At 40.2% G+C, this 20,222-nt stretch overlaps 1 protein-coding gene across 1 annotated transcript in view; it reads right to left on the bottom strand.

Moving 5' to 3' along the window:
• The window catches only part of LOC121943001 (unconventional myosin-XVIIIa-like), a 205,336-nt gene that overhangs the window by 14,474 nt on the left and 170,640 nt on the right, over nucleotides 1–20,222 (bottom strand). Inside the window, 6 exon segments of the mRNA XM_042486347.1 lie at nucleotides 1,247–1,291; nucleotides 4,052–4,191; nucleotides 4,310–4,495; nucleotides 7,535–7,672; nucleotides 10,498–10,581; nucleotides 17,528–17,644. Coding sequence (XP_042342281.1) covers nucleotides 1,247–1,291; nucleotides 4,052–4,191; nucleotides 4,310–4,495; nucleotides 7,535–7,672; nucleotides 10,498–10,581; nucleotides 17,528–17,644 — 710 coding nt within the window.

The following is a 20,222-nucleotide window of genomic DNA, read 5'->3' as shown; positions in this document are numbered from 1 at the left end:
GGAAGAAGAAATGCATGTTGTCTGTTATCCAAACACCAGTACAGATTCAGCTTTTTTTTTCCCTAGCAGCTCTTTACAAATCAAAACACTGGTGTCTTTGACAAAGAGTCTGCTCTCTCCAGCTCTGATTACTAATCCTCTCCAGCATCAGAGGAGTGAACGCTGACAGGGGACTGGAGCGGCTCAGAGCCAGAGGTTAACACGGCGTGTGTGCTACTCGCCTGGTGAGCAAGACAGCTTTTTGTAAGACATTTGAGGGTTCTGCATTATTAAGCAAGTGCGAGTCAAAGATTGACGATGAACACACCCTTTTTTTTCTGCTGTTAGGAGGGCAGTCACCACAGAGCCACAGTCACATCCAGCCCCGGATCGGGCCAATGAAATATTAAGATAGCCCTGGGAGCAAGAGGCTGCCTTGTCACCGACTGCTGTTCAAACAAAACACAGCAGTGTCCGACACAACGCCCTCGAACCAAGACTGGAAACATAGCCGGATGCGCCCCCGGATGCGTCCCCGGATGCGCCTCCAGATGCGTAAAGAAGAACAAAGAGGATGATCTGGCCTTGAGGGAGGATGACCAGAGAGATCATGACACTTGCCTTTCAGCTCAAAGCTCTGCAAAACAGTTAATCGTTCAGGGAATATGAGGAAGGACGATTCATGCTGTGGCTAAAGTAACATATTGCCAGTAGTATTCATGCATCTCAGCCTGTGGGGCATGCAGTGAAGAGCGGGGGGTTATGAGGTAATCTCTGTGCACTGTTGATGATGCATTATCCCCGAGCCTTCACACATCGAAAGGACATCCCCCCTTGGATTTTCTATATCTCTGCGTCTTCCATGAAGTGTTTTTTCCTGTTTGAATTGTTCATCATGTGTGGCCCTGGAGCTGAGCCATCACTCTTTGATTCTGAGGGCCTGACACCAATAGCTGATGTCTTAAAATAAATGGAAATTACCACAGAAATCAAAGAAAATAGCCAAACCAAACAACAAAAGTGGCCCAGAATACCAGGTGCAATCCAAATATCTTCTATTTTTTTTCTGTCAGGGGGGATTTTTCCTTCAAATATCAGCTCTTTTCTGCAGTGTGACAGCCAGAAGTGATGTGCTAACTGGGCCGAAACTAAACCCTGCAGAAAAACTCAGGGTTTTCTCTCTTCACTATCAGCTTCTCCACTAAATGTTCAAAGACTAGAGAATACTGCATCATTTTCAGTGCTGCAAAAAAAAAAAGTTCCTCACACTCTGTTCTGTCTTTTCTGATACTTTGTCACCATGTCTTGCAAACTGGCCGTGATGATGATGATGGGTTGGGGAACAGAGAAGAAAATAACACACAGAAAAACAAAAGACAATAGAAAAGTAAAACAGGAAATCTGAATCAAAAATAAGACATAAATTGTGAATGATGCTTAAAAATATCCCAAGAATTGAAGGTGTCATGGCATGTGCTGTGACTGGCTATTTTTCTTTCCTTTGGCAAACTTACTGTACAGTACATATCATGTTTTTAGGGGCATTGGCTCAGCATGCCACCTCATGCTGATGTTGTGTCTTCCATACAGAGTGCACTCTAATGAGTCACAGAGCTGTTTACTGCTGTTCGAGGGACAACTCTCTCTACAGCTGTGCGGGGCTGCTGAAAAATTAGCAAGGCTCAGCAGGCAGCTCAGAGAGTGTACACATTTTCTTACAAAGCGCCCCGAAAGAGGACGAGGCCTTGTACTGGCTGTGTTTAATACAGTCTGAATGGAGAAAGAACAAGATCATTCCAGTGCAGCTAACTCACTCCCTCTGTCCGACAGCTTTACTTGTTACCTCTGCTGTCTACAGACGGGGTGCTGATCCTGAGGACAAAGGTGCATTAAGTGCAATAAATGACCAGAACATTCACTACCTGGAGGCCTTTGATTGGACTGCTAAAATTGCCATTGGTCACATGGCTGTGCGGGACATAACCACGGGAAACATATCCACTTATCTGAAGTGAGCAGTTCAGTTTGGTAAATATGCTTATCTATGGAGGCTGTCAGGCAGGAAAAATTATTAATCAGTATAAAAACATCAAAACTTTTCAAATTTCTACAGGATGTTTATACCACGTCATACCAAGAAATTTTACTTGTTACAAGAAGATAAATATGTGTGTTGTTGTAACAAAGAAAATCTTGTTATAAAATGAAAAACATCTTGTAGAAATGTGAAAAACATCTTGTTGTAGTAAGAACTTTTGATGCCTCCAGTCTTAATGTTTCACTCGAGTTTTGTTCTTGAGGCATTTGAGTCCACTTTAACACATAACTCTTATAAAGATAACAGATAAGTATGGAAGCTTAGAACTGCCAGGCCAGAAAAAAGATCAGTATCAGCTAATTTCATATTACAAAAAAATGTTTTTTAAGGTTCTTACATATTTATTTTATACATATTTTCATGTTATAACAACAAACTTTTTTGTTATAACATGAAACATAAACAAGAAAACCTTGTTATAACATGAAAACATCTTGTAAAAATATAAGAAACATCTTGTTATAATAAGAAAAAAAGTTTCTTCTTATATCAAGATGTTTTCATGTTAGAACAAAAAAAGGTTTCTTCTTATATCAAGATGTTTTCATGTTAGAACAAGAAATGTTTCTCGTAAAAATGTTCTTATTCATCTTGTTATAACATGAGGCATATCACATTATTACACGATATGTGATATATGTGATATGTTATTCATGAAACATTTCTCATTATATCAAGATAAAATAAGACAATTGTTTTATGTAATAATATGAAATATTTCAAGATAAATAAGTACATTTTTATATGCAAAAAGTGTCTTGGTATTACATGAAAACATCTTGTTATAACAAGAACCTTTTTTTTCTTGATTTCTTGATTTTTTTTTCTTGATTTTTACAAGATGTTTTGATGTAATGATAAGAAACTTCTCTTGTTTATGTTTCATGCTATAATAAGAAAATGTTCTTGTTATACCATGAAATATGAAAACAACTTCTTATAAAATGAAATTATATTGTAAAAATGTGAAAAAACATATTGTTGAAAGAATACATTTTTCATGTTATTGGCTGATACCAATTTGTTGTTCATGGCGTGGCAGTTCTAAGCTTCCGTACTTATCTATGAAAACGGACTCCACATGTCTGTGCCTTTAGTACAAAACTGGAGTTAAACATAGAGACTGGAGGCAGGGGGAAACAGCTAGCCTGAAAATACACCTACCAACACCTCTAAAGCTCACTGATTAACATGTTGCATCTCCATTGTATAAATTGTAGAGAAATGTAAAAATGCCAATTTGTGACTTGAGGGAGAATGATGTGCTGGAATAATTTCTAGACAAACAATAGTTTATGTATTTGCCCGGCACTTCTGAGCAGCGTCTCTGGCTGCAGCGTGGGTTTCCAGTTAAAGCTGGTGAGCAGTTTGTGGCTTTGGTCTAAAGGCACGACAGAACCAAGTAACCTCACCGTGATGAGTTCTGTGTGCCTGGCTGCTGATTATCAAAGCTCTGTTCTATACGCAGACACAACATCGCTATCATCAACCTATTATCAACCTGCTTGTCTCAGACTTTAGGAAAACAAACAACTTTTTGGAAAGCAGATACAACAGAGAAGAGATGAAGAAGAGATATTTGTAACTATTTCCCCCCCGCTACCTATCAAGGCAGAATGTGAATGTATAGTGAGTGAGTAACATTGGATGGGCCGCAGAGAGTAGACATACAGAGACAACTAGACATAAAATGCAGCAGACAAAAGAAAGATGCTGCAAAATCTGCATGTTTATCTACATTGTCTATGGCCTAAGTGCACAAAGGGTGGAAAATAAAGAGTAATACAAATTTACAAAGCTGTTCCACTAATTTTGGAATAAATAAGTAAATAAATAATGTATCGCATGTACAATGAGGAGTCTCAATCTGCCAATGACAACAGTGAGATTCTGCTGAGAACTCTGGAAAAAGCGAGTAAGTGGTCCTCAATCTAAGTTTTTTTGTGTGTGTGTGTCTCCAGTTACTGTTTGTACCTGTTGATGAGGTCCTCATTGTCGTCACTCTCCATCTCGTCCTCGATGGCTGCCTGGAGGTCACCAATCCTTTTAAAGGCCAGTTTGAGGTCTGCCTGCAGGCTCTGGTTTGCAGCCTCTAAGCTCTCAATGTCCATTTCCTGTTAATGAGACAAGAGTCAGCAGAGAGGGACAAAGGTTGATCAGCTATGCAGGTTCTCTTAAAATGACCAAACTACTCGTTCATTGAGAAGTGGTGGTAAGCTGTCACATCCTTACCAGCTCGTGTTTCTTGCGGCTGGCCTCGGCTTCCTTTTTGGCCAGTTCGCCCATCTCCTCTTTGACGTCACGGATCTGTCTCTGCAGCCGTTTGTTTTGCTCCTTCTCTCGATTCTCGCTGCTGCTACGCTGGTCTCGATCTTCTGTCAGCTTCTCCAAGTTTTCCTTCAGACGAGCTACAAGGCTCTGCGCAGCAGAGAGACAGATGCCATACTGATAGCATATATATACTGTACATATGCCTTTTTTGTATATATAACATTACAACAATACACACAAGATGCACCAAAACAAAACAAACAAAAAACACAGTCATCACAATCATCAGTCTGCTAAACATGGCCTTAATGCCTTCCATTTTCTTTCATAGTCCTTCATTGTTCCCTGTCTATTTGCAATAATGCCCTCTAACCTAAAATAATGTTTCAAAAAGAAGAGAAAATTAGGAAATGTCAGTTAAAAAATAAATATCATACCCAATAAAGTAACTCTATTTTAGATAATTGTACATCCATTTCTTAAGTCACCAAGTATTATTGTTTGAGGGCACATTGTTAACAGCAAGGACTGCAAAGCCGGCCACTTTTTCAGGGTCATCCCAAACGTCACCACATGTTGACAAAACATGTGGTGAACATGTTTTCAATTTCAGTTTTACAGAAGAGACAGTTAGGATCCTGAATTGTAACTGATGACTGATAAACTGTCACTGAGCATGTTGCATCTTCCACTCAGTCATGTTACTTTGCACTGTATGAATAACATTAGAAAGATCAGGTCCTATCTGACTGAGGATGGTACTCAACTCCTTGTATTGGCACTGGTTCTCTTTCACTGTAAAATACATCCACTCTAAAATCTTCCTGGCAGGGCTACCAGCAAGCACAGTAAAACCTCTGCAATTGGTCCAAAATGCAACAAGAGGTCCGGTCTTCAACCAGCCAAAAACAGCATGTCACCTGCTTTTCATTTCTTTGTCCTGGCTCCCTGGTGCTGTTTACAATAAATTCAAATCCGATCTTCAGATCTGCAAATAAATGACGACGAGTCCTACTGTCACAGCAAAGCAGGATCTCTCAATCCAAACTCTTCTCCTTGGAGGTGGAATGACTTACCTTACTCCATTCAATCAGCATACCTCTCTTAAATACCTCTCTTAAAGATTACATACTTACTGAGTAATTTTCTAGGTACTAACATATAACATCATGCTCTGCAAGCCCTATGTCACATGTTTTAGGTGGAATGTGGAAGTAAGTGCTGAGGCACTCTCAAAGGCCTCTTCCCTGACCCACTGTGGCTTAAATTGTCCCTCATTTGTACATCCCTTTGGATAAAGCGTCCCAATGAAAACATGTAAATGTCAGACTGATTTCTTCGATAATCTTTTGGTTTGCTGAGATGGCAGATAAATAATTGCTACTGTGATAACTTTGTTTCTTTGGTATATGATCAGCCTTGAGACTCATGGATCTATCACTCTCAAACTGGACTCAAACTGGACTTCCTGGATTGTTTTTTTACGTCTCACTGATACCTGAAACAAAGTGACCCACAGGCTACAGTGACCTTTGACCTGTGTTCACCACAATCTAATTAGTTCATCATTCATTTCAAGTGAATGTTTGTGTCAAATTTCAAAAGAAAAAAAAAACTCCCTTGAGGTGTTCTGAAGATGTCGCATTCATGAGAATGAGACAAACAAAGTCACAGTGACCTTGACCTTCGACCCATGACCACCAAAATCTAATCAGTTCAATGCTGAGTCAAGTTGAATTGAATGTTTGGGCCAAAAAAAAGAAACTCCCTTAAGGTTTTTTTGAGATAACAAATTCACAAGAATGAGACAGATGAGGTCACAGTGACCTTTGACCTTTTACCACCAAGATCTAATCAGTACATTGTTGAGTCCAAATGGATGTTTATGCCATTTGTGAAGAAAGTCTTTCAAGGCATTCTTTGGATATTGAGTTCATGAGTATCAGAAGGATGTATGAATAAGCCAAAAACATAATGCCTTTGGCCACCGCTAATGTTGGCACAGAGGCATAAGAAATGTAAGTATTTACTGTATCTTAATTGTCACTGCCCTCAAAAATCTGCATCAACCAATCCCTGGTTCAAACTTCAGTTCTATAGCAGATGAGAATCAAAACACATAAAACAAGTCAATACGTTCCATGAAGTCCTTGACAAAAACAAAGGTCTGCTATAGATCAGTGAGTATGGATCTGACCACTTCATCTCCACACAACTCAGTCAGAAGACCATGTTAACAATTGATGAGCTTATTTGTATCAATAATGCATGGGAGTGGTGTAGCAGACTTTGATAACACATATGTTCGTCTTTAGCTGTGTTTGAACAGGTGACTCCTATATGGGTGTTTAAATCTGCAGCAAGTCTGTATTCAGTCAGTGCATCAATGCCAGCAGTATACTCCATCATTGAGTTAGCTCCAGCACTAGCCACCAGCCCCGTCCATATTTCACATACTGAGTGGGTGTTGCACTGTGCCTCCTCATATCTCTATTGATTGAGCTCTGCTACCTCCAGCTTTGGTGAGTTATACTACTCAGGAAACCTGAAATATTCACACACTGCAGGTTTTAAAGCTGGTGAGAAGCCATAAAAGTCGACTCCTTGTGTGTATTTTCCTAACTCTGCACATTTCACCACAGGCTAGAGTTCCTAAAAAAATCATAATAAATAAATAAATATATTTGTTTTGAGTTTGGAGGGCAAGGAGCAGAGGGAGTATGCCTGAAGGTGAGCACATTGCACAGTCAGTAATTACTAAACTGAACCTGCAAAATTGAGTGTAGGGTCATTTTTTCAGTGGGTGAGAGAAGATTTCAATGTCTCCATAGGAGCATGCAGATGGGAACCTTTATCCTTCACTTGTGCTTTTTGTCTCAGGCAAAGTCTGAAAATAATTTAAAAATGACAAATAACAATAACAAATGGTATTGTCAAGTGCAAGTAACACAAGCTCGAGGACAAAATGAAGCCGGGATGGTTACATCTGACTGGCAGTGGTGGGACATTTCATTCATGGAAGTACAGTTCATTCATGTTCAGTTTATCATGACTGTTCTCTGTCTGCATCTCGGACCCCAGCAGCACAATTCACCCAGCCTCTTTCCCATGCCCTCCACATGCTGGAGCTTCATCAGCCAACCGCCTCCCAGCACCAGCACTCCACCACCTGTCTGCAGCTCTCACCTCCAGCCGTTTGACCTGGGTCTTCTCAAACTCCAGCTTGGTCTCCAGCTCGCGGATCTTGGCCTCCTGCCTGCTGACCAGGGATTTCTCTACCATGGACTGCTCTTGGAACTCCAGCTGGCTCTGGAGGGCTTGCATCTAGAGACAATCATGCACATATAATATTAGATCACTAATTTTTGATTTCCACTCATTGGCTTGAATAAAATCTGAACTGTTTTTCATTAAAAGCGGTAATGACGAAAATTAGACATTGAGTTTAGTGATAAAAGCACAACACTCTCCAGCAACATCCACAACCCTCCACTGATCAGGTAACACAGACAGCCTTCTCTGTTTCTTTTGTGACCATAGACTGTATATATAAATGGATGACATGACAGCTCCCCCAAGTGAGGTTATTCAATCTCAATCGCCATCTGGTGTCTGACTGTAGTACAAGTCATAAAGCCTGACCCTCCATGTTAGTGGATGGGCCAAACTAAAAACTCAAATTCCACGCCAAACAAATTTTTCCCAAAGATGGTTTCTGTCTCTGAAGGTAGGCTTCATCACCCTGATGTCTGTTCAAAAGTTTGTTTTCATGATAGGTTTGGTTTTCCTGAGTAATTAAATGACACAAAAGGGGGCTTTTCGGCCATGATTGACAACTGTGACAGCCAATCTGTGTGCTTGTATTCAATTGAGCTGCCAACGATTAGTCGGACGGGTGTTTTGGCGGGAACTCCCCCACCTTGGATATCACTACTGCCTTGATGCAGGCTCTCAATGACATCACCCTCACAGGATGGCATAGGCCGCATTCCGGATATTTTAACACCACCTCAGCATAGCCGGGGTAAGTCCATCTTTACATACAGTCTATGGTTGTGACAGTAGCCTAGCTAAAGAGCAGCTGTGACATCACTGGCACCTCATGAAAAGCAAAGAGATTTTGAAGTAGAAGTGTTCGGAGCGACTGCAAAGAAAAGGCAGCGTGCTCTGAAAAAGACGCTGGGCACAATGCTTTTTCTCCAGGTGGCCACATGCAGAGACAGAGACCCACTTCTAATAAGAAACAAATGAAAAAAAAAAATGCTGGCACTGAGAAAAAAACACTAGGTGGACACAGGCCCTAAGGTCTCATTTCTCAAATTCTTCCTTTGAGACAAAATTAAACTTTAAAGCATTACATATATTAGACAGTAATAGTTTCACTGATCACTTTTAAAGCTCTTCTGGGTCTGCCCCCAAGCTACATAACAGAAATGTTGAACCTATGTGAGCTCTTCAGGTGGGGCCATTCCAAAGTCGAGGCTTAGAACTAAAGGCAACCGTGTCTTTGCCATCAGGGCCCCTTGGCTTTGGAACGACCTGCCTGAGGAGCTAAGACTCACAGAATCAGTGACTTCTTTTAAATCACTTCTTAAAGCCCATTCTTGCTTTTATGTGATGTCTCTTTTTAATTTATCTTCCAGCTTATATTTTCATTTTGTCTTGATCCTACTCATTATTATCATTATCAATCAAACAGGCTGGATCCCTTTTCAAATGTATCACAGCTGCAGCTTTAGCTGACCCTCACACAGAGAGAGAGAGAGAAAGAGAGAGTCAGAGAAAGACACAAACACCCTCCTCAAGAAACTTCACGTTTATCCAGACTCCACCACTAAATGAAGGAAACACTAATTCACTGCTGCATGCAGTGTTGCCCTTTCTCGGGGAGAAGCGGCCGCATCAGTCGGCATACAGCAAGTAGCCCCGACGTGTGTGGAGGTGCGAGGGCCCATTCATCGCTTCTTGCAGCTTTAATTTTGTTGTATTTTGTACAACAAAATTGTATTTTGTATTTTTCTAACATGTTTCTGCCTCTAATCTCCTGTTTAATTCTAACTTATCTGGCCTTTGTTTGGCATGACTGACTAACTTATATAACTTATATTCCTTAAAGTAAGGTAATTTGGTGATGGCACTAATCAGAACTGGTACAGAACATTTTCCAAAGATTATCAGTCCTAGTGATGGTTTCTGATAAATTACCATCCATGATATTGCTACTTTAAAATAAAAGGAGGCAACCCGTGAGACAGGTAAAGAATAAAGAGGTATGACTGGTCTTTGTAACTTAAGAAAAGTTACAGGATCATTTCTTGCTCTCTGTAGAGATAATTGCCCTAAAAATTAGATCTCAGACAAAATCATGGTATGAAAGAATTGAGGGCTTAGGTCATTCGAAAACACCATGTCCCTCGTACAGTTAAAGGGTGGCTAGTGCTCTCATTTCCCCTCTACCTGGCTGGTTTTGCTCTTTCAGATACAGCTGTCACTGATGGAGAAACAGATTCATGCAGCAGCAGCAGCCATGACCCAGATGACAACACTAGCATGCTCAGCATTATCGCTCGTCTGAGCTGGGAAACCAAGTTGGCCATCTGTGTCACATGTTGTCTCTGCCAATCATGCTTGACTGACACATCAATTACATGAAGGGTTGTATTTTTTTAGAAAAGTGCAGAGGAAAAGGGGAAGGGCCGAGGCAGCATTATTGCTGCAGTATCCTCACTGGAGAAGAAACTTTTTTTCTGCCCTTAGACCCTCACATCACCCAAGGAAAAACTCCCGAAAAAGAACCCCTGTAACGGGAAAAAAAGGAAAAAACCTCAGGAAGAGTGGCAGAGGATGATGAGTGATTCCTCTTCCAGGACGGACAGACGTGCAATAGATGTCGTAAATAACAAGTGAAATACAATTCTGGCAAAAAACTGTCATCAGACTGATAGCCGATGGCTTCTGAGATTGCCAGTCCACTGACCCTGTCCTTACTGGCTCCCTCCTGTGGCCTGATTTCGATTTTTAAAAGCTGACAGAGACTTGACTCAAACTCATTACACACTGTCTTCCTGTTTTACTGCACGGACTAAAGATTGTAACTGGCTGTTTTTGTCACATCAGTGGTATACTGAGTGCAAAAAGCCAGGACTTACCTTCTCCTGAATCTCCTGCTTCTCCTTGAGGGCCTCTTCCAGCTGGGCTTGTAGGTCACTGATCTGCGCCAGGTTCTGGGCCGACTGAAACCACAAAAACACAGTAAAGAAGCAAAGTCAGCGAGCAACATGATACTGTAGGAGGACATTAAAAATTTTTTCTTTCATTCCATCTGATGGAAGAATGAATAAGGATCTAATTTTTACAAATAATCATTGATTATACAGTATATGCGGATTATAAATGCAGCTAAATCCCTAAAACCTATATCTGAATCCATCAAATGGCAAGCAATAAAAAATACTGTGCAGCACCAGCAAAACATGATGACCTCTCTGTGACATTACCTAGACAAATACATTTGCTGGAAAGATTCTTTCAGTCTGCTGAAAGCATATCAATAAATCTCTTTTCAATGTGACCTGTGTGAAATATTTTAGATGAGTGTTTTTTTTCACAGTAGATGAAGCACTCTGTTGCGATGTGTCCCATAGGGATTTCAGCTGCTTCAATTTATACAGGAAGGATGGATTCATTTGGAGCCAGCGGAAGCAGATCACTCATCATTCCATCAGTGGTGGAAAGGAAGCGCTTTTACTCCACTTTCATTTCCACTAGCTGTTCATCTGCTTATACAGCTACAATAATACTAATGGGGGACCACTTGAGGCTCGCCAAACACCACTGTTTTTCAAAAATGACTCAATTGGCAGGGAGAGACCGTGTAAAAAACAATTCAACGCGAAGCTCCATCCAGAGGTTTTACCTTTTACAAATGAACCTGGGATTGCTTTTTGCCATGATATGGTAGGCATGACGTGATACTTGGAACATATTTTGCACATGGGTGGACAGAGAAGACTGTATTGCATTGTACTGTATTGTGTATTGTGTGTGTACCGATACTGATTTCATTGTGGAAAAATTCATCGATTACCAATATGGCAACCAATATAGTACATTTTTGAGCTGGAATGAAAATATACCATTTCTATGTGGATTGTGCACCAATATGACTATGCAGAAGTACTCAGAAGGCAGAAACAACTTATATCTAACAATTTACTTATCGAACATTACACACAAACAAAAATAAAGAATAAATAAAAATAAAGTAAACATCAGTACTGTATGTTTTCAGCATCAGTCTTCACTGGCCATTCAAATTAGAGAATATAAAAATAAAATACACACCAGTACTGTTTGGCCTTTGCTGACCATTTAAATAAAGAATAAATACAATAAAATATATAGCTAAATAAACATCAGTACTGGTCAGTATCAGTCAGTTGCTGACTATTTTAATACTGCCAGTCAATTAGGGGCAGGTTGTAAAACAAGAAGCAGCTTCTCAGCATTTACACCTGCCAGGGAGCTCCCCTTGTCCTCATAAATGTTCCCTATTGTGCTAAAAACCCTCTCAGTGGGGACAAAGGAGGGTGGAGGAATATTCTGTTTGAGTTATAGTGAAGCTATAGAGTGGAACATTCCCCAAAATGTCAGGAACCACCACAGCTACAAAACAGTCTTTAAGTAGGCCTAACTGCTTTGTTGTGATCTCCGCATATTTACATGTTGTTGCTTGTTGGGAGTTGGAATGAATCAAACATTAGACAGTTTATTCTTTCAACAGAACAGGGCTGGAAACTCACTACACTTGAATTCACACCACAAGCAGCGTGTCCTCTTGTCATGTCACTGTCACACATACACCTGGGGCGGGGGGGGCTCATCAGTGAGCATGGTAATAAATGACAGTATATTTCCTCCTTGTTCCCTGATGATCACTTAATGTGTGTCTTGTTGCTTTTTAAATATAACGCCACCGAGAGGATCCGAAAAGCCACTAAATAGCAATAAAGTTGGCATGTTAGTAGTCCTCTCCTCCCGTCACCCTGGGACCTTAGATCATCTTGTTCGTTTGCAAAACGATGGGGCCATTGTTAATTAACTTAACAGTATGTATTTTACTGTGGCTTACCATGAAAACACCGTCTGCTGCAACGCTAGCTCTGCTACATGTGCTTCAGAGTCCTATGAGTAGTGTAAACAATGAAGTTGGAGCGCACTCTGTTGGACAAACTACATAATAAAAGCATTTCTAAAATGTGTGGGTGTGGCAGTTCACATTTTAATTGACACTTCCTTGGATCCCACCTTTGTCAATTGTCTCTCGTCTCCATGACGACAGCCATGGAGCAAAGCAGAGCTGGCATGGTGCAGCTCTATCTGTTCCAGCACTCTGAGTCTGGTTGCATTCCTAAATCCAATCTGACGCTCTACACTAAAATGAGAGAACTGCTGTTAAAAGTCACGGAGCATTCTACTTCTCCATGAATTCACCAACGGTTAAATTAATCACACATTGATTCTGTCTGCTTTGCTGCTCCGTCTCCCCACACAGAATGTCCAAAATAGCTCCGACAGAGTGATTTCCGAACGCATCCTCTGAACTTGACTCAGAATGAAAAGATTCTCAAAGTGATACATTTCACTCTGTCACTGAATGATGAATTTACAAAATGCTTTGCTATCTATATTTCTTTAGCATACACTTAGCATAATGTAGCATATGCAAGATTAGTTGAGATGCACCCATTTGTTATCAAATCTATGAATGCAATGATAAATGATGGCACTGTACGGTTAGCTAACACGAGTGCCATGTTATTATTTTCCATCCATCCATCCATTTCGGTCGCGGGGGCAGCAGCCTAAGCAGAGAAACCCAGACTTCCCTCTCCCCGGCCACTTCATCCAGCTCTTCCCAGGGGACCCCGAGGCGTTCCCAGGCCAGCTGAGAGACGTAGTCTCTCCAGCGTGTCCTGGGTCTTCCCCGGGGCCTCCTACCGGTGGGACGTGCCCTGAACACCTCACCAGGGAGGCGTCCTGGAGGCATCCTAATTAGATGCCCGAGCCACCTCATCTGGCTCTTCTCAATGCAGAGGAGCAGCGGCTCTACTCCGAGCTCCTCCCGGATGACCGAGCTTTTATTATTTTATTCTAATTATTTTATTGCTTTCCCATTTGCCACATACTCACTGGTGTGGATCTGTGTAACGTTGGTTAAAAGCCAGCTAACAAACAAAAACACTGCGTGCTGGACATAGTTGAAGATTTGCCAGACTAAAATCGCCACGTCTGGTAAAGTTGCATAGCAGTACTGAAAGGAGCGTTGAGGGATTTCAATTTGCCATGTTAAATTAGTATCAACTGACATCTGACTTAGAATTTTTGATTGTCTTTATTTTCATTACAAGAAACTGATTGGGAATAAACATGCCCAAATCAACCCAGTTTCAGGAAACTGTGAAAAAAATAAAATATTACATTTCAAATTTGGATCGAGGCTAATGTCTGATCATTTTTTATTTTTACTATGCATATGCTATGCTTTAACGCACTAGATACCTGACATTTTGGGTAAATCTTAGCATTTTATTAAAAATCATACCCCAGCCAGTTAATGCCATCAATCTCTTACAGTGCATGATTCAGTTTTATAGTTGACATACAGCAGGCTTATTCACCTGGCAGCCCGCTGGCCACATCCGGCCCAGAGACAATGCTGTATGAAGAAACATGAAAACTACATAAAGGCTGCATTATGAATCACATATTGATTGTTTTTACTCATGGTAGGTACTGCAGCTGTTCTTAAGATGTATTGCTGCATGCAGTATGCACACAATTGGGGCATACCACTTCTTTATAACACTTCGCCCTGAACTTTGAAAACACTATTTGCCGAGCTCGCCAAAAACAGAGATCAGTTGTTACTTTGCAATGTATGTACAAACCCCAATACCAATGAAGTTGGGACTTTGTGTAAAACTTAAATAAAAACAGAGTACAATGATTTGCAAATCCTTTTTAACATATATTCAATACACTACAGAATACACTACAAAGATAAGATATTTAATGTTCAAACTGATATACTTGACTGTTTTTTTGTATTTGAATTTGATGCTTGCAACACGTTCCAAAAAAGCTGGGACAGGGGCATGTTTACCACTGTGTGAAGTCACCTTTCCTTTTAACAACACTCAATAAGTGTTTGGGAACTGCGGACACTAATTGTTGAAGCTTTGTATGTGGAATTCATTCCCATTCTTGCTTTATATACGACTGCAGCTGCTCAACAGTCCGGGGTCTCCCATGTCGTATTTTGCGCTTCATAATGCGCCACACATTTTCAATGGGAGACAGGTATGGACTGCAGGCGGGCCAGTCTAGACCCGCAGTGTTTTATTATGAAGCCACGCTGTTGTAACGAGTGCAGATGTGGCTTGGCATTGTCTTGCTAAAATAAGCAGGGATGTCCCTGAAAAAGACGTTGCTTGGACGGTAGCATATGTTGCTCCAAAACCTTGCCACTTACGTGCAGAGATTTCTCCAGATTCTCTGAATCTGTTGATGATATTATGGACTGTAGACAATGAAATCTCTAAATTTCTTGCAATTGTACATAGAGAAACATTGTTCTTAAACTGTTGGACTATTTGCTCACGCAGTTGTTCACAAAGTGGTGAACCTCGCCCCGTCCTTGCTTGTGAACGACTGAGCCTTTCAGGGATGCTCCTTTTATACCCAATCATGACACTCACCTGTTTTTTCTAATTAACCTGTTCACCTGTGGAATGTTCCAAACAGGTGTTTTTGAACATTCCTCAACTTTCCCAGTCTTTTGTTGCAGGCATCAAATTCAAAGTGAGTGAATATTTGCAAAAAAAAACAATAAAGTTTATCAGTTTGAACATTAAATATCTTGTTTTTGTAGTGTATTCAACTGAATATGGGTTGAAAAGAATTTGCAAATCATTGTATTCTGTTTTTATTTACATTCTACACAAAGTCCCAACTCCATTGGAATTGGGGTTTGTAGTTTAACTCTTAAGTTCTAACTGCATACGTTATGGATGGAATGTCAAACAAACATTGCAGTCATAGCCTACACTCCCAGGCCTTTATTACCTTCAATGTTCCCTTAGAACGTACAGAGCTGGCATAAAGGCATTTTTTTCCTTTGCCCCTTCAACCTGTACAGCAGCATCTGAAGCTGTCCAGCTTGATCCCAATGGGGGATTTTAAACTTATTTTAAGGGCACTGGAAAGAGCATCTTTGTAAACTTGCTCCTGTTTTTAGTATTTCCACTTCCACTTGGCACTTTCACTTAAATTTTGTATGTACTGTATTGAAATCTGTCTGTAACTAACTGTTATATTGTGTATTGTCTGAAACAGGTCCCCGTGTCTCTGTTGTGTTACACATGCGCAGTACCTATTCGGCAGGCTGTATGTATTATAGCAACAGCATCAATCATATCCTTCACAAATCACACAGCTAGTAGCTTTTATAAAATCTTTGGGCTGTGGTCACATTGTGTAAAAAAAAACAAAAAAATCCAATGTCTTTTCCAAAACACTGTTCCTTGACTTTGATGGAAGATGTCATGAGGTGAGATGTGGTTGTGTCTGGGAGAGAAGGGGAGATACTGGTAGAGAGAGGTGGAGTGTAATTAGTACTGTTACTGCCACTTGATAGGGTTAACTATCTTTAAAGCTCTTTTTATTCTGTTTCTGCACTTTGTGATGTACTCGCGTCTGATAAGTGACCAAAGCCATTTGTTATCATTTTAAAAGTGAAAAAATAAACCTTGATTTTTTTTTATTACATTAGACTTGCATTTGTTTGAAATTGTCATTACCAAAAGCTCAGAAAAAGGCTTCTGAAAATGTCTAGTCAGTCCAAATGTCCTGGTTTAAAATCTGTCCCCATTGACTTTTTAATGAAACAGCCCACACAGCATTAGTTGTAGAATTGATCAGTGCTCACTGGATGTGTAAGGGAATAACTGAAAGGTTCCCTGTTGAGTTTGTGACCTCTGCTAGCACTCTGAAGCTGTTTTTTGACAAGTGTGTCATCCACATGCATGAGAGTGCACATGCATGCTTGCAAACAAATCGATACACAGTCCGATCGATTGGTTTCACACTATTCCACTTATCTTCAGGTGGCAATAACACACCCAGATACGGGACACTGCAATGCACTGGAAAAGGCGGGGAAGAGGAAGTCTGGTAGCAGGCAAATATTAATTTAACGATGCTGGAATAAAAAGAGCTTTGCAAATGCTTTGTTTTGGGAACACAGAAATACATTCAATATGTTTATTAGACGTCAAGGACGCACAGTGTCCCTGACACTGTAACACAGACTGTAAACATTTTATTTGGAGGCCAGAAAACTCCACAGTCATGTGACACAACCTGAATTCTAATGCTCTTCAATGTTCCAGAAGCTTTTCCGTTTTGTTTTTTTTATCATTAATGTTGTTTGTTTATTTATTTTTTGCTAAAACATCACCTTTGAAAAATAATTGTTGAAAACAATATATGATTAGCTAACTTCAACACTAAATTCATTTATTGAGTCAGTAAATTATTATTTTGCTATAATACTGTTGATCCTGGTCTCAATCTTTATTAAGACCTTTTTTTTTCTTTTTCCAAAGAAAATCTATTAATTGAGTTTTCTAGATGAATATAACTATATATAAATCACATAAAGCTTTGGATATTTCCATGTTGTACTGGAAGACAGCTCCCATGAGTGTTCAATCATAATCCTTCACCCCTAGAGAGTAAGGTAACTGCTATTACTGCTAGTGAAAAGGGACACTTTTGGCTAACTTGCACACATATTTGGCTCTAGCTAGAACACACATCATCTAGTTAGCTTGGTGGCTGGCATGGGCCACTGGGTATAGTAGTGCATTGTAATAAGATGAATTGATATATTGAAAAAATCACGTCAATAAATTGAATCTCTGCTGATTTCTGTAAAATTATCTGACAATGTATAATATAAAATCACGTTTTATCTGGTGCAAGAAAATGTTGCATGCAACATCTTTAAATCATTAACTAATCACTTCAGGAATAAAGCTGTTAAGACATGGAAGTAATTTTCAGGTTATGTAGTTGTTCCAGTATATGAAACAGACAGGGCGGAGTGAAGCAGACCTGAGCCACAGCAGCCTTGTGTTTCTTCATGAGCTCATTGAGGTCCTCCTGGTCCTCCTCCATCCTGGACTGCAGGTCGTTCTTCTCTCTCTGCAGACGACTCAGCTGCTCCTCCAACTAAAGGACAGAAAGCAAATCAGTGTGTGAACAGACTGGTCCAGCTGTGCTGGAACTACTGTATGTCAGCTCTCCCACCACAACAAAAAAATCTGTTTTACAGATAGAAAAAAACCCTCAGTCCCACTGACAGGATCTGTGCTTCACACAGGGTCAAGCTCTCAATGTTTAGCTCTAACAGTCAAATGCTTTTGTCTGTCTATCAAGCAGGAACAACTGTTAAATGTGTGCAGACATATGCATTAGGCAGTTAGCAGTCTGCTGAAGAGAGTAATATCATTTACCACAGGCTAAAAACTAAATGTACAGCTCAGAACAAACTCAGTGAGAGTTAAATGGGCTGCAAGTGACTTCCACTCATGACACTGCATGTGGATTTGAACTTAACATCATAGCTAATATATTGCATCTCTGTGTGTCAGCAAACTCACTGATCAGCAGCACATGAATATCATCAATGTGTTGTTGTGTACAATGATTTCAGCTAAGTGCAATAGTGCTGACAGTAAAGGCATTAAGACAAGCAGGGGTTATTGTAAGTATTACAATTTGTTTTAAAAGTCGAAAAACTAGCTAAACATGAATCTGTGAAGGTCGTTTTAAAACTCAGAAATCTAGATTCACTTATTCCCACATGGATACATTAGAAAATTAACTGGGCAACCATCTACAAACAAAAAAAAGTAAGATCACACATAATACAAAAGCAAAGCCAAAAGCATTTGAGCACACTTAATGCAGTGATACTGCAAAACACTCCTCCAACACCGCAAACATTAACAAAAACACAGTAAGACACCGTTTAAGTTATTTACCAAAGTTATTAACACTCGTTTCATTTCTGATCAGTGTGAGATTCTCACATTTTGCCTTTACCTACAGCGCACTGTGTTTCTCCGCTCTGCTTGGAGGAGAGAGGAGGAGGAAGAGGGAGCAGTGCAGAGCAAGTACAATTAAAGCTCCGTGATCAAAAAGCCAATATGGCTCATGTATGAATGAAGTGTAATCCATCCAAAAGATGTAGACAACAAAAGTAGCACCCAAGGGAAAACAGTTCATTCAGGTAACTCAGACACAGGCTGCATTGAAGCAACAGACTCTGGAGGACACCCTCATGAAGGAACAGACATTCTCTTGAGACAGGGACGAGGCTAAACAGATTAAAGGGTGGGCTTGTCATTTTATACTTTGTAAACTGAATGAATAAATAAAGATGATAATAGGCTAATGCACTACAGAGTTAGCTCATTTATTCCTGTTGTCAAGAACAGACTATTCATTGGCTTGATTTAAATAACTTTGAAGAAGCCTACTTAAAGTATGTGCTGTGCAGCTGCATTATCTAGAAAATCAGAGGTATCTGATCTGTATTGGGGGCAAAAATCAGGACATCCCTACTAAGGACATTCCCTAGGCACACTGGTGTATACACTTACATTTGTATAAATTTAGAAAGAAAATCTCTACCCTTCCCTTTCACTGTCTTCATAAACATCTGAACAAACAGTTGTAAAATACATCTTAATGGTCATAGTCTGGAGCCATGCACTGGTTTTGTAAGTGTGCTACTCTACGCATAGCAGAGGGTCTCTGAGGAGAGCCCTAATTAACTCCTACACAGCCCCCCTCTTATCACAGGGCCCAACAGGGGTTATTTAAGGTCCCAATCATAACTAAGATATCCAATTAGAGGCTAAAAGCTAGCAGCAACTGTGTCGTTCCCTTAGCTGAGGGGAGGGACTGCGCTGGAGTAATCCTATTTCTGTAATGACGGGGATAATATACAAAAGAGGGAGAGAGGTTGGTGGTGCACAGATATGGATTAATAAATGATGAATAATGTGAGTATGTGAAAAGGCTAATGAATCTATAGCGAGTAGATGAGAGGAGTGGGGGACAGGCAGAGCCGACATTGTGGCATCTGTCTTAAGAAACAGTCCAAACAGGATGTTAAATGAGCCTAAATAAGTGAATCAAAAGACAGCTTCAAAGTATGGATTTGGGCTGAGGGTTAGGTTTATTTATTCCTCATCTATTTTCATTAATACCACCCACTGCAGAGACGTGCCAAGGTGTACTTCACTGACTAAAAATATCCATGTAGAATCTGGGGCAAATTCATTTACATATCACACTTTCCTTTTTTAAATTCACCGTTGGCCTCACTGAGTGCTGATAAAAGCTTTGAAAGCAGCTCCAGCGCTGCAGCGTGGGGAAAATATTGTGATGGACGCTTGACAAAAAAATCTGACAGTCGAAAGCATCAAACTTTCATTTAACACATTTAACAATGGGCTGTCAGTGCAATCTCAACCCAATTACGTGTCTCCTATCAGATTGCTGCGGCTCTCTGTGGAAAAATAAAGCTGTCAAAAACATGCAAGACAATTTTCTCAAAACACTGCAATTATGGTGCTAGAACAGCAGGAGAATAGCGAAAAACGGTGGACCATCTGAAAGAAATGCTATTTGCATGATTTTATCTTTGTTGAATTGCAGTGTATGATGTGGCTGGGGCTGCATCAAAAAAATCCTCCATTTATGTAATAACCCTCTCTCTCATCAGTTCTCACAGCCT

This window comes from Plectropomus leopardus, chromosome 5 (assembly GCF_008729295.1).
Source record: "Plectropomus leopardus isolate mb chromosome 5, YSFRI_Pleo_2.0, whole genome shotgun sequence".
Lineage (NCBI taxonomy): Eukaryota > Metazoa > Chordata > Actinopteri > Perciformes > Serranidae > Plectropomus > Plectropomus leopardus.
The sequence above is the reverse complement of the archived record's forward strand: the minus strand, read 5'-3'. Positions and strand labels throughout refer to the sequence as shown.